This window comes from Penicillium cosmopolitanum (genome assembly GCF_028827165.1).
Source record: "Penicillium cosmopolitanum strain IBT 29677 chromosome Unknown utg000008l:1.0-4398992.0:1.0-4402845.0, whole genome shotgun sequence".
Lineage (NCBI taxonomy): Eukaryota > Fungi > Ascomycota > Eurotiomycetes > Eurotiales > Aspergillaceae > Penicillium > Penicillium cosmopolitanum.
The window spans coordinates 3,783,113-3,797,978 of NW_026622678.1; the positions used below are offsets into that span (position 1 = coordinate 3,783,113).

A 14,866-nucleotide genomic window follows, 5' to 3' on the forward strand; every position below is an offset into this window, starting at 1 on the left:
TTACTGGATTCAGACGAGAGCTCTGCCTGGGAATTCCGTGACTTATACCCCCCTCGCACGCTAGCAGAGCCCAAGCCCAATTTTAACCCAGCCAGCTAAGCGATGCTACAGTTCGCTTGGCTATATAATGTTCCTGCATGAGAGGAAGAGGTGAGAGGTTCGTATGGTCCGCGGGCTAGTAGAGCTCTTGACAGCGGGTCTGAGTTGACAAGCTGAGGACGTTGATAGGCTCGGGCTGTCGATCAAGGGAAATGCATTGACGAGTAAAAGAAAGAAGAGTCGAGCCAACAGGGTCTGAGTGGTGAGAGATGAGAGCCCGAGAGGAGCACTCGCGACGGCATACTGGAACCAGGGAATATGATCTGCAGCCAAGCAGCTAGCGGGAGCCTTTCTGCAACGCTGGCAGTGTGGCAGAAGCCCAGCACGGAGACCGAATATATGCCGTCGGGGATCGCATCCTGCAGAAGTCTTGGCCACAGACTTAGGGTGGATTTTCACATGGGAGCAACGCCACATCAAATCTCATTTTATCCACGGGACTCGGACTTAGTCATAGTTTGCTTGATGGGAACGTTCTTGCGGATGCTTCTCAAAAAGAGACATCATTCGCTGGATCTCACTCGGCCCATCTCATGGCAGGTCTCCCACATATGATCGTGCTGTGGTTGAGAGATGCCAGACCGTGTTGACATGCTTAGCGCGTGCTGCAGATAGACATCCCTGATATGACGGCGCGGCCGCTCTGGAAGCCCTCGATGGGCAAGTTTGAGTTGACTCGTGGTTTTGAATACTTGGCGCGCGAACACGTCGGTCGATCGAGCATGGGTGAACCTCCGCTTTTCTTCGGCTAGAGGAAGATGGAACTCCGACTCGCAGCCCCCATCGAGATTGAATCCAAATGTCCCCATGCATGATGACGAGTCGGTTGTCGCTGAGCTCAAGTACACGCACGCGAACATCCAAAGAGCTCTTGAATCGCTCGTGTTAGACAGAGACAGAGGAAGAAACTTCCTAAAGGCTAGAGAGTGACCGCGCGATGGGGGCAAAATATTCGATGGAGAGACGGAGGAGCCGGTAGTCACAGCACTGTATCATCTAAAATGAGTGTGATAATTTGAATCAGCTGGACCAGCTCAGTTGATTCCAATGTTCAGTTGATCAAACTGCTCACTGAGCACCTGGGGGCAGGTGATAGGGACAGACTACCTGGGCAGATACCGCAAAAGGGCTGACGGTGGGCCGGTCACCCCTGGGCACTGGCAGCAAACCGGCCAAGCCAACCGGTCCAAAAGACCACCCCGGTGTAGTTAAAGTGTAAAACTCGAACTGGAATGGTACTGAACAACAATCCATGCGCGGTATCCTACTCCTGTTTTTGTCTGGTTAGTAGTTTTTATCTTGGATTTCAAGCATTGGTTATCTTCAAGTTCTTCTAGGCCTCGGGTGATTATAGGTTAATTAGTACTAGTACGAACCTTGGAAGGTAGTACCTAGGTAGTTAGGTCCAAAAATACGGTATATATATATTTGCCAAATTGTATTCCTAATCTATGATAGCTAATATATGTCGCGAAGAAAACTTTTTTAGGAGAACATGGATGAACGTATATCAACAGCATTCAGTACCTGGGTTTAAGGTTCAGCGGCTGCCAACTTGAAGGTTCAAGAGATGCACCAACAAATGACATCAGAACTAGCTATATTGAGCCTGCTTCAGTTTCAGATGCTGCAGGTACTTGGCGTCAACAGGAGGACATTCCAGTCTACTGCCGCTCTGACTTTCGAGTGCGGCACGAGTGTTGGTTTCATCAAGCGCGAACATCACATGGCCGAGACTCAAATACTCCTTGAAAGTTGACCACTCCAAGCGCTCCTGTTCTGTGATCGCATGCTCAAGCATGCGCTCAGTCCAAGTGTCAATGTCGACGAGGGTTCCTGCTTCGCCATCCTCACGAACTTGAGAGATCACCGATGGAAGCTGCGTCCATGGCAATGGAACAGGGTTGTTGATGTGGAATCGTTGGATCTCTAGGCCGGTGGGCGGGTGAGTGGCAAGTTGAGCAACCGTGTCCATCTGGTTATCGATCGGTAGGAGATTGACTGTTGCTTCGAGTCCGGCACCAGCAGAAGCAATATCAGGCACAACGCCTGCTCGGATCATGCCGAGGAACAGGTTGAGCGTGAAGTTCTCCCGAGGAGTGGGAATTGGCGAAGTTAGAGGTGCGGTGTGGCCAGAGCACCGGTAGATCGTGGTCGGAAATCCGCGCTGAGCTGCGGTTTCAAGAAGTTGCTCACCTACCCAGCGGGTCTTGAAATAGCCCGAGGCGTTGGAAGTGGGCGGAACGAACGAACCCAGACTGACCTCACGGTTTGAGACGATCCCTGTCTTGCGTGTCGAAGTATTCCAGCTCTGCATGTGTACTGCACTCCAGGTCGAGATGTAGTGCAGGGAAGTGCTGGAGCCCAAGGCAGCAAGGCGGATCATAGAAGATACGCTTTCCACGTTGCATTGGCGGAGATCGGAGTAGGTCTGCAGGAGAGACACATGGCCACCCGTATGGAAAATCTGCTGGACTTGTCCAGCAAGCGCGCGGAACTCGTTCTGTCCCAATCCAAAGTCCGGTTGAACCATAAGCCCAGGAACAGGACGAACGTGGCTTGATAGCCACTCCGATGTCATGGTGGCGTCTAGGAGCTGATTGTCCTGGAATAGCTGCAACACGCCAGCCGAGTCCAAGGAGTTTCCGATGCCGAGCACACAGATCGTGGCATCGGGATTTTCTGTAAGCAACGCCTTAACAAGGAAAATGCCGATGAAAGAGTCCGCACCTAGAACCAAGATACCAGTGGGTTTCTGATTCTCATTTGAAACTGTTCGAGATGCAGGACGATGTTGGTAATCGTCCGGTAGGTGAATTTCACGGTCCCAATCAATGGTATTGAGATCTCCGGTTGATTTTCCGACACTGGCTTGGCCTGGATTTGCCCTGGAATCTAGCAATGCAGACAGCTTTGCAGGACTGGGATTGTCGAACAATTGCAAGAGCGTGATATCTTGTTTCAGCTTGCGCTTCAGAATCCCCTGAAGCCGTAGTGCGAGGACGCTTTGGCCTCCGAGTTCAAAGAAAGTGTCCGTACTCTTGATCTCCCGGTCTGATCCCAACTTCAGAACTGATCGAAAGATAGTGATGATTGTATCCAGGGTTTGGCTAGAGAGGGCGTTGGCCGTGGTGACTTCAGATTTTCCATTCTTAGCACCGGGAAACAGTGGCTCAACGTCAATACGAGCCAGCGCAGCTCGATCGACCTTTCCACTGATCAGACTTGGGAACGCACCCAGGACCTGGTAAGAGCTTGGCAGCATGTAGCTGTTTAGCGACTGGGCTATGTATGTATGAGCAGAATTGATAGAATCCTGGTACAATTGCTGCTCTTCTCCGGGGATCCCGGGAATCAAGAACGCGACTAACTGGCGATCGTCAGTCAGGCCGTTTGGTGACGAGACTTCGCGCACCAAAACGACAGATCGGGCGTGAAAGACAGCGTTGTCTTTACTGAAGTGATTGTCTAGCTGATTTTCGATCTCGGCAAGGTCGATCCGGTAGCCTCGCAACTTGACTTGCTTGTCACCCGCGATTCTCCCCAGAAAGTCAACCGTGCCATCCTCAAGATGGCGCGCTTGATCACCGGTTCGGTACAAATGAGTCCATCCGCGGGCTCGGAACTGGCCTTGCACAAAGGGGTTCTTCACAAAGGCTTGCTGCGTCTTTTTCGGGTGACCGAGATACCCAGGACTCAATTGGCCACCGCCAATGCAGAGCTCACCGCGAACCCCGACAGGAACCGGACGCAGGCGTGAATTGACGATATACAAGGTTGAGTCTGGCAATGCACGACCGATTGAAACCGAGGATTCTGTCTTGAGTGATCGAGGAACGGGGTGAGAAGTGACTTGTGAGGTTGCCTCGGAGGGTCCATATTCGTTATAAACCGTGGCGGGCAAACCAAGGTCGTAGATCGCCTTCGCTAAACGGGCTGGAAGGGCTTCTCCTATCAAATTAACTGCTCGGAGCGCAGTGCATTGTCGAAGATAAGAATCACCATGCTCGATCAAGAGTGCGAATTGAGTTGGCGTATAAGAACCCATTGTGACACCGGCCTTGCGCATGAACTGAGCTAGTTCACCAGGGTCTTTTCGGACTGGGTAAAGAGCCAACGCGAGAGTTGCTCCTGTAGTCAGAGGTGCCCATATTTGAGCGACGGAAATATCGAAGCAAATGGACGTTGCACTCAGAACAACGTCCTGATTGGTGAGGCGATGAGCTCGCGTATAGTTGTCAAGCATTACTCTTGTGTTCTCGTGGGTAATCACGACGCCTTTAGGCGCTCCAGTGCTGCCCTATGATGTGTCAATAATAATGTCTAGCTTCAACTATCAAAAGTAAGACGACATACCGATGTATAAGTCACATATGTGGCATATGGATCTGGGTGTGGCTCCATGGGAGGCAACCCCTCGTCGTTCAAGTCAGATGTCTGAAGAGACATAAAGCGTGCCGTCGTCTGTTCTTTGATCCCAACTACCCGAGGCTCATAAGGTTGATCCACAAGAACAATCACGCTAGAGGAGTCCTGGATCATGTGTACAAGTCTCGACTCGGCGAAGTCGGGGTCCAAGGCCACATACGTACCGCTCAGGCGAGAGAGGGCGAGCATAGCTGCAATGGTATGAATAGAAGCGCAAGACAGGATGCCAACCCGATCACCTGCGGTAATGCCCGAGTTGTGGAGAGTGGCTGCAAGCTTCTCCGCCAGAGCGAGAAGGTCTTTATATGTGATTGACTGACCACCGGAGGTGGTAATTGCAGTTGAGCCAGGGTAAACACGGGCACTTTTCGCGAATAATTCCCAAAGGGACAGGCCATCATCCACACCAGCACTGATTTCTTCAGTCCAGAACAGCGCCCGGAGTCGAGCCAATTCAAGATTTCCAACCATCTCAATTTCCTCAATGGGCTGACGATAATCTTGAACCACGCTTGTGAGGAAGGTACTGAAATTTTGGAACATCCGCTCCATATCCGGCTTGCTGTAAAGAAATGAATCAAAATCAAGGCGGAGTTTCAATCCGCCCTGTTCGTCTTCCGTAATCTCGAGCTGCATCTCAAATGCGGTGGGCATATCCTCAACCCGGACCTCTGGAATATCGAAGTCAACTGTAGGATAGGTTGGTGCTTTGGCGTATGTTTGGTAGTTGACAGCAATCTGCCCAAGAGGAAAATGACTAGGACTCCACCCGATGTTCATAGCCTCCACGATGGCATCAAATGGAGCTTGCGACCGGCCCAGGGCGTCAACCGCCTGCCTCTTGATCTGCGTGACTAGCGCATCAAAAGTCTCGTCACCAGACATCTCAGAGCGAAGTGGGATCATATTGACGAAGAATCCAAGCACTTGATCGAGTTCGGTATGGGGTCTCTCACCACTAACAACCAAAATTGTCAGGTCATTTTCACCGGTATATCGGTGTAGGAAAGCTCGCAAAGCAGCGGTAACAAAGTGGAATGAAGTGACCTCGAGACGACTGCAGATGCGTTTCATGCGCTTGAAGAGCTGCTTGTTAAGTTCTCCCCGTACGATATCACGCTCCCGACTGGAGCTAGCAGGACGATCGTTCTGAGCAAATGGCAACAGTTTACTAGCGGCAGGAGCACCGGCCAGCGTTTTGCGCCACCACTTCAGTTGATCCTGAATTTCAGACATTTGCAGCCTCTGCTCGTGCCATAAAGTGAAATCAACATATGAAAGCTTGGGTTGGGTGACTGTGTTGAGATTGGCACCGCTCGCAATGGCATTGTACAACGTGCTGATTTGTTCTGCAATAGAATTAGCTTATGGCTGATGTGCGTGGAAAAAGATAATATATACTTACCCATCAGTGAGGCCTTGCTGCCGCCATCAATGGCCATATGGTGGATGCTGAGAACCCAAGCATACCGGGAATCTCCAAGCTTGACCAAGGCGGAACGGATCAGCTGTCCAATGTCGACATCGAGAGGCTGTTGGCGAAGAGCAGCTGCAAAAGAGCGAAGAGACTCTTCGGGGTCTGATGTGTTGCTAACGTCGGCTTGCTCAATTGGAATCAGGCCATTCTCAACGATCTCTTGCTCTGCGAAATCATCACCTTCAAAGAAAGCGGTTCGCAAACTTTCATTGCGACGGCCAAGTTCTTGCCAAACTCTTTCCAAGAGGGATAGTTTTGGTGTCCCATCGATGATCAAGGAAACTGAAACATTCAACGAGGCACTGTCAGCGGTTAGGTTATGCATGAACCAGAGACGGCGCTGGAAGGTCGACATGGGGATCTGAGCCGGGCGCGAGTTTACTATGGGAATCAATTCCGAAGTTTTGGCCACAGTCGAGGCTTGGGGACTTTCAGATGAGGTAGCCTGAGTGTCATTGGCACCAGGTCCTTTAGAAGAATCATTTGCAACCACCAGGTCGCAAACTTTGGCCACAAGATCACCAGTTGACTTCGAGCCTAGGATATCAAACAGAGCAAGGTTGACCCCAACCTCCTTCGAGAACCACTTGCGGAACTCGACTGCCACGAGGGAATCCATTCCGTATGCAGCCAGAGGCACGCCAGCCTGAACAATGGAACGGGAAACAGCCAAAGAGCTAGCAATGCGATCGGAGAAGGCATCTAACAGCACAGGGAACATTTTATCGGATTCTCCTGCCTGTTGTAGGAGCTCAGATAGCTGGTGCTCCTCCGAGTTGCCTGACACTGCCGACTTCTGGCTGCGTCCGGCATACAAATTCCGGAATAACGGTTTCTTAGACCAGAAAAGATCGGTCCGACGAGTGTTGATACCGCTGAGGAGGTGGTGGCGATCTCCAACCCATTCTTCCAAGGCCTGCTGTGAGAATACCCGCTGGCCATTGATTGCTTCTTCAATTTGATAGAATAGTTCCTCCTCTGTGAGAACATCCATACCAATGCGATCAATGATAGCCCGCAGATGAGCATCCTCGGCAATGGCACCAGCATCGGCAACTACTCCAACGTTCATTGCGAAGCCTGGCAAACCTTGTGCATGGCGCCACCGGACAAAAGCATCAAGATAAGCATTGGAAGCGGAGTAGTTCGCCTCTGCCATAAACCCAATAATGGCTGAGATTGAGGAGAAGCAGATAAAGAAGTCAAGCGGGAGCTCTTTCGTCGCGTGATGAAGGTTTTCAGCGCCATACACCTTGGGTCGAATAACCGAAGCCCATTGTCCAGCTGTCATTTCGGATAGGGGGCCACTCTCTAGAACCATGGCGGCCTGGATCACACCGCGGAGACTATCTCCAATGAGATGGACACATTTACGGACATCCTTTTCGGAGGTGACATCCCCGGAGTAAACAGTAACTGTCGCCTTGCGATGCTCGAGCCAATTCACAGTCTCTTTGGCTTCGGCCTTGCGGGCACCCGAACGCGAGAGGAAGGCAAATTGGCGAGCCCCACGGCGGAACATCCATTGGGACAGAGCACGACCAATACCACCGAGTCCACCAACTATAAGGTAAGTCTTGTGAGATTGGAACAGCGGTTGGGTGCCGCGATAGGTGGGTGGTGCAACTGCTACTTGCTCGCCTGGGCGTTCGAAGAGCACTAGTTGGCCATCGACGCCATTCAAACGTGAGTGTCGGAGAGCTTGATCGACCTCTCCATATCCAAACGTTCTCACTGGACTGGGAAGAGAAAATGTTTGCTTCTGGAACAGTTGATCGACACTCTGGACCAGTCGAGGTCCCAGGCAATCATCTTGGCGACTGGCCGCTGCCAGATCGACTGCGGTATAAGAATATCCAGGAAGCAAGGCGCCGGCATTCCAAGGGGCGGAGGTGGCAGCAAGGTCAATGATCCGGCCACCAATAGCCAAAATGTCCCAGAACTCGTGAGTGAAAGGAGTAGAAGCATCCGTACGAAGAATGACATTGGCCTTTGTCGCCTTAGAAGTGGGGGCTGTCAATGTGTGTGCACCCACCGCCTCTACCAATTGCACCGCGACTTGGGCAAGGCCAGAAGAACCGCCAAGTACAAGACACTGCTCGTCTGCTCTCAGGTGAGCGATATCAAGCAACGCGTAGTGAGCAATTAGGAGGTTGTGCCCAAGCGCAACAGCATCGGTATCACTGATCTCTCCCGGGATAGCAAACGCGAGTTTCTCTGACAAACGGAGAAGCGACCGATGGGCGCCCCCTTGAGGCGAGTACGCGAAAATGCGATCACCAACACGGATCTTGGAGCCATCCACATGAGCACCGACACGAGTAACAAACCCGACAGCTGTTTCTCCCAGATGGCTATCATGCAGGGTTCCGGCCACAATTGCTGCATCCCGATCGCTGATGGCTGATGCGGACACTCGAAATTCAACCTCATGATCATCAAGATTATCGGTGATTAAACCATGGCCATCCGTATACAGGATAGAGTCTGCTTGTCCTGGGGTGCGGAGAACTTCCAGGGCTAGCACTTTATCTTGGGTGAACGCTTGTTGAATAGGCTGGCGACCAGGGCCATTCGGCAACTTGCGGTTGAGCTGATCGTCAGTGATCACACGAGGAATGAACAGTCTGTTATCGCTGACACGCAGCTCATCTTCTGCTACAGAAGGGTCTAGAACATGCACTGCAAACTTCCCAATTGCATTCGCGTCGGTCGAATAGGACACATCCAGCGTCACGAGATGCAGATCTTCGTTTTCACTGCGCGCCGCACGGGCAAGACCTGTAAACAATGCCTGCGCAGGGCAGACAGGCTCTTGGGTGGCACCTCTCAGAAGCCAAACGATCTTCAGAGATTCCGATACAAGCAGAGTTCTAACAGCATCAAACTGAGCAGGGCGATCTGAAGACGCATCGTACAACAAATCTTCATCCAGGTTGATGAGTGAGATGATTTGGGTGGCCTCCTTAGGAACTGTTTCCAAAGTGCTTGTCTGAGTGCCGGGGTTCCGAGTTTTAATGGCAGCGGCAATGGCCAGTGTTCCTGGGGATGGCTGCGAGGAGAGGATGAGATGCAGATTTTCCTTTACTGGCTGCTCACGCTCCACTTCACTCTTCTGCCAGACCGTCCATTGACCGGCCGAGAAACGCTTTTGCAGACCCTTTTCAGCGATATCGGTCAAGGTCACCACAAAACCATCGCCTTTCACCAGGGACAGCGGATCTGCTTCTGTGCGCTCTTCCAGCACGACGATATCGAATTCGTCATTGGCAAGGTCTACCTCCTGCCGTAAACCTGGGAGAAGAGCATCCAACTGCTCGTTCAAAGCAGAAATTGTCTCATCCGCGGCAAGTATTGAGAAGCTCTGGATCCGGCGATCCTCAGGGGTTGCAACTCGGGCGAGCAGCCTTTGAGTCTGTAGCAAACCAGGGGTGACATGGAGAAGCTTTGCCGCCGGAAACTGATGCGCGTAAATACCCAGCAGATCACCAATTTCAGAAGAAGGCGACTTCTTATCGACGAGTCCTTGGAGACTAAACGCCTCTTGCCAATGAATTCGGAAAAACAAATTCCTGTCCTCATCCAGGCTTTTGTCTCCGATTCCCAGTCCAGTAACTTCCAACCCCTTCAGCGTGACAAGCTGAGTATTGGAGTCTCTATCGTGAATGAAGATGTCGCTTCTGCTAACACGGGGACTCAGACGTTCATTATCTGCCCTGACCCAAAACTCCTGGTCTTCCGTGTTGTGCTTTCGACGAACAAGACTGCCCGACACACGGACCGTTTGAATGGAAGTTGGAATATAGGAATCGTCCAAGGGTCTCTGGAGATGAGTCTCGAGCGCCGCGAAGAGTGTGTGCAGGGTGCAGTCGAAGAAACTGGGATGCAGGATGCACTCGTCCTCCGGTATCGTTGTCACATTCTTCGGACGGTATACCATTGGAGCAATAGCAAACCCGGGGCCGCTCTCGATCGGACCACGCATGAGACGGAAATTGTCCCCATACTGCAGGCCCACATTATAAAGTCGGTCGTAGAACTTCGAAGGTAGTTGCGAGCGTGTGGTCAGTGCCTGAAGATCAGCGAAGGAGGATTCGGACTCCCAGCCCTCACTCTCGGCCGTCGAAACAATCGCACGGTCTCGGACAATTGCGGAGATGAGACCTGTGCAATGCTCCGTGGTCTTGCCATCATCAAATGAGTAGATTGTAAATCGGCTCCAGGAATGACTGGACTGAGTCTGCTCTTCTCCATTGAGATCAACAAGGTCTAGCATTGTCTCTGTTCCGGTGTCTGACTCGGAAATTGACAGCGCAGCCTTGATAGTCACATTCCGAATGATGATCTCCTCCACTGCGTTTGGCTCCAGATCAGAGGTGATTGCCTCAAGGGCCATTGACAAGTATCCTGCACCGGGAAAGATAATCTTCCCATCAATTGCATGCTCTGTGAGCCATGGAAGCTCGCTCGGTCGAAGGTATCTCTGCCAACGGCGATGGGTCGCAGGTGTCCCTGGACTAGGGCACCCAAAACCCCGTGACGGGCCTTTCGCTGACGGTACTCCTGGGCAACTCTGGTCTCAGACCAATAGCTCTGATGATCCCATGCATAAGTGGGCAAATCAGCCAAAGCAATTCCAAGTTGGTGTTGTTCTTGTTTTCCAAACGGACCCACGACATGCCCGGCATTCACTGCGGCGAGATCGACGTCATAGCCCAAGGCAAACAGCTGCCCGGCCGTAGCAAGCAGACTCTCATACGCATCCACTTTGCGGTCCAGCGAGCCAATGTACGGCAATTCAATTCCCAACCCCTTCATGACCTGCTTGGATGGTCCTCTCAGCGCAGGATGGGGACCGATCTCTACCAACACGTCAAGAGCGGGCTCTTCGTCTTCACTGATCAGCACACCGGTCAGCGCATCGGAGAATCGTACCACTCCTGTCATGTTGGCAGCCCAATATTCGGCGTCCATAGCGCGTGCACCTGATGGTCTGCCTGTGACGCTGGAGCACATTGGGATTTTGCCTACACGAGGCTGAAAGGTGGACAAAGTGGATAGAGCTTGTCTGAAGCCTGGTGCGAGAGGAAACATGTGATGGGAGTGGAAAGCTTGTTCAACTTGCAGTCTTCGAGCGAAGATGTTTTGTTCGTCAAGAGTCGCTTTCAGTTCCAGGATGGCACTTTCGTCTCCAGAAAGGGTGAGACTGGACGAGCTGTTTATGGCTGCCAGTGCAATACGGCCATTGAACGGCTCCAATGCAGCCTTCGCCTCAGACTCCGTCATTGTCACCGCCATCATTGCTCCTGATGCGGAACCAATGCCCTTTGACATGTAAAGCCCACGGTAAAATGCACAGGTGATGGCATTCTGGAATGAGAGAATACCTGCTGCATAAGCAGCGCCAACTTCTCCCGAAGAGTGGCCAACGACAGCTGATGCTTTAATTCCCCAAGAACGGAGAAGATCGACGAGTGAGAGCTGGAGTGCAGTACACAGAGGCTGAGAAAATTGGCTCTCCATGATATGCGACTCCTCGGCTGACTTGAGAAGCTCATCAACGCAGGACCAACGAGGAGCGTCTGGGAGACGCTGCAACACTCGGTCACATTTTTCCAATGTTTGGCGGAATAGTGGACACTGATTGATCAGCTGTCGACCCATGGCGTACCACTGAGCTCCCTGTCCTGTGAAGACAAAGCCAACACGTGGGGGGTGAAGAAGCTTTACGCGTCCACGCGGCCACTGGCTTAGGAGAAGCAAGGTCGGTCATCAGGCTTGAGAGAGTCTGTCCGATAGCAAAGGAGCGGTAAGGATGCAATGTGCGACGAACACTGTGGCTATACGCCAGATCAGCCACTGCGGTCTCTGGCCGCTGCTCCACATACGCCATAAGGTTGGCGATATGGCGCCGGCCAGCATTCTCCGAGTGTGAGGATAATGGAAGCAGGAAGGGGCGGTTCTTCAATCCTTCATTGGAAACAGTGGAGTCGATGCCCGGTTGCCTCAATGGCGAGTAAGCGTCAAGAATGATATGAGCATTACTGCCACCAAACCCGAAGGAATTAATACTGGCACGTCGGGGGCCGTTCGTAGCGGGCCAGTCAATCATTTCGGTGACAACCTTGAGCTTCCCACGCTCAAAATCGATCTGCGGGTTGGGGTTCTTAAACAGCAAATTTGGTGCAATCTTTCCCTTTTGCAGCATCAAGCTTGTCTTAATTATGCTAGCAATTCCAGATGCTCCCTCCAAATGACCCAGGTTGGTCTTGAGAGAGCCGATATACAAGGGCTTGGAGCGCTCTGGACCAAACACGGATCCAATAGCGTTAGACTCGCGAGGGTCCCCAGCTGCAGTACCGGTTCCGTGTGCTTCAAAGTATTGAGTGTCAGAGGTGGATAGCCCGGCAGCCTTATATGTCTCTCGAATCAGTGCGGCCTGCGACTTGGGGTTGGGCATAGTCAGCCCCTCCTTGAGTCCATCATGGTTGATACCGCTTCCACGAATAATTGCCTTGATGGTATCGCCTCCAGTCTCCGCATCCCGGACACGCTTGAGGACAACGACACAGACACCTTCGCCACGGACATAACCAGACCCGTCCACATCGAATGCACGGCAACGGCCGTCAGTTGATAACATTCCAAAATCGGTCATTGTGATATACATGTACGGGTCAAAATGAATTGCAGACCCGCAAACAATAGCAACATCACTCTCTCCGCTTTGCAGACTCTGGTTGGCCAGATGAAGACATGTCAAAGATGATGAGCAAGCCGTGTCCAGCTGGTAGCTAGGTCCATGAAGGTTGAAAAAAAAGGAGATACGATTGGCGAGGATAGAGTTTGTCAGACCCGTGATACTGTACTTGGGATAGTGCTCAAGGTTCCTCTGCGCCTGAACTGAATAATCGTTGGTGAATGAACCAACAAAAACACCGGTCCTAGACCCACTGAGCTCATCAAGGGTGATCCCAGCTATATCATGTCAGTTCATCTTCTTTGAGCTCATGGCACCTTTTTACTTACCATCCTCGACAGCTTCATACACGACCTCTAACAGCAACCTTTGCTGCGGGTCCATCGCCTGTGCTTCCTTTCCAGAGATATTGAAGAATTGGGCGTCGAATTTATCGAGCCCTTGATCCAAGAAATAACCATAGCGTGCATTTGTCTGTCGGTTCACAAGTTTCATCAGTTTAGGATACCATGAGGGCCTTTTCACACAGAAATTAGCAACTTACAGTTCCTTTGTTTGTTCCCTGAGGGTGAAAGAATGCGTCTACATTGTAACGATCCTCCGGCATCTTCCGCTGGAGATCTTTTCGTTTTTCCAGCACGTCCCAGAGCTCCCGCGCATTTGTAGCGCCGGCAACCCTGCACGCCATACCCGTGATGGCAGAATAGTTCGTCCGGATCCCAGGCCGAAGGTCATCATCACTGACTTCCGAGATAACGGTCGAGCTATAACTGGACGAAGTCTCTAGGTCATCCGACTCTGTTCCAGATGATGGACTAGAGTAGGTGGCAATGATAGGAGCCATGATTTCTAATGCTCGGTCTATATTTTTGGTAAGTTCCTCTATGGTTTTTCCAAATTACTGGTGTCCTGGTGTGTTTATATAGCTCCAAACTGGCCCCTCTTACGTGATTATATCGCTCTCTATCTATGAATTGAACTAAAATCTCATCTGCATCAGAAACTTCCCGCCACTGAATATCCAGTCCAGAGCTCCATCGGCCTTGAAAGTTTGGAGCGTTGTTGCAGCGGAATGCTGAATACGAAATCGATGAGACTATGAAGGGGCCAAGTAGCGGGGCCTGTCAGCATTGTACTATTACCGACGAATGGCGACTTCTATTCAAGCCACAATCCAACTTCGATCCCAAGATTTGAAGGCTAACCTATCATTAACGCTACATCGCGCAATGGAGAAACCCACTCTAAAAAAAAAGCCAAGCTTACGACGAAGCACTTGCTGCACATGCCAAGTCTTCATTCAATCATTCAGCAAACCGCTGTATTCGTTTGGTAGGTATGATTAATGAGAGCGGTGCGCTCTCTACTATCTGAGGTGGGACAATATGGTATTTCAGACCTTTTGCTACAAGACGTGCAGAAGCTGCGCGGTATAGTTTAATTTAAATTGAACAATATGTAATCATGACGACTAAATCTCGCAACAAAACACGTGGGCCTGTTTGGCATAGCCTCCATTGAAGGAACACGAGCATGCCTCGAATCATCAAGTAGCCTCAATCGGTCATTACCGGAAGCATCCCCGTGTCAGTAGTTGACGTTGTGCAATTTTTGAGTACAGGATGCCTTATTGAGGTTCATGCCCCGATCACGAAGAGCCGAACACCCATCAGGTAACTACATTCTCGTATCGTACTTTAGCGAGGCTCAATGTTGCGGTGCTCAGATCTGACAGTCTCCACTCATAATGCTGCAATCCTGTGAAGATCATATTCCTTCGGCTAATTGGCTATAGTTTGACTTTTTCTCTCAAGCCACTGGGTACAGTCAGTCCTTTCATAGACTGCCTAAAGACGGGACTTTCGGGTATTTCCGATTCCCGACGGCCCGCGTGCAGCCAATATGGGAGGCTCCCGATATTTTTTTCCGAGGTTGCACGTAGAAAATTTTTTTAATTTATGCTCTGTATTACTCTATTTACTAAGTGGGCCTCTTGATAACTCTATTCTTTCCAGTGTGTCCATTCTGTATTTTCGTGTCCGTTTTCTCGTGTCGTCTTTCATGACCTTTCGGCAACAATGATCAGAGAGGTTACACAAGCACACCTCATCGAAGTCTGGAAAAAGTGGTTTATATGGGCCAAACGGTGGAGAAAGCGCCGG

At 51.1% G+C, this 14,866-nt stretch overlaps 1 protein-coding gene across 1 annotated transcript; it reads right to left on the reverse strand.

Moving 5' to 3' along the window:
• Window positions 1-1,693: 1,693 nt before the first annotated feature.
• Window positions 1,694-13,548, reverse strand: N7509_007964 (uncharacterized protein; the record flags this gene model as incomplete). Its single annotated transcript, XM_056632601.1, has 7 exons — window positions 1,694-4,399; window positions 4,456-5,876; window positions 5,933-10,448; window positions 10,496-11,691; window positions 11,735-12,982; window positions 13,034-13,178; window positions 13,249-13,548. 7 exons carry the CDS (start codon window positions 13,546-13,548, stop codon window positions 1,694-1,696), a joined length of 11,532 nt encoding a protein of 3,843 aa, XP_056488152.1.
• Between the last annotated feature and the right edge of the window lie 1,318 nt (window positions 13,549-14,866).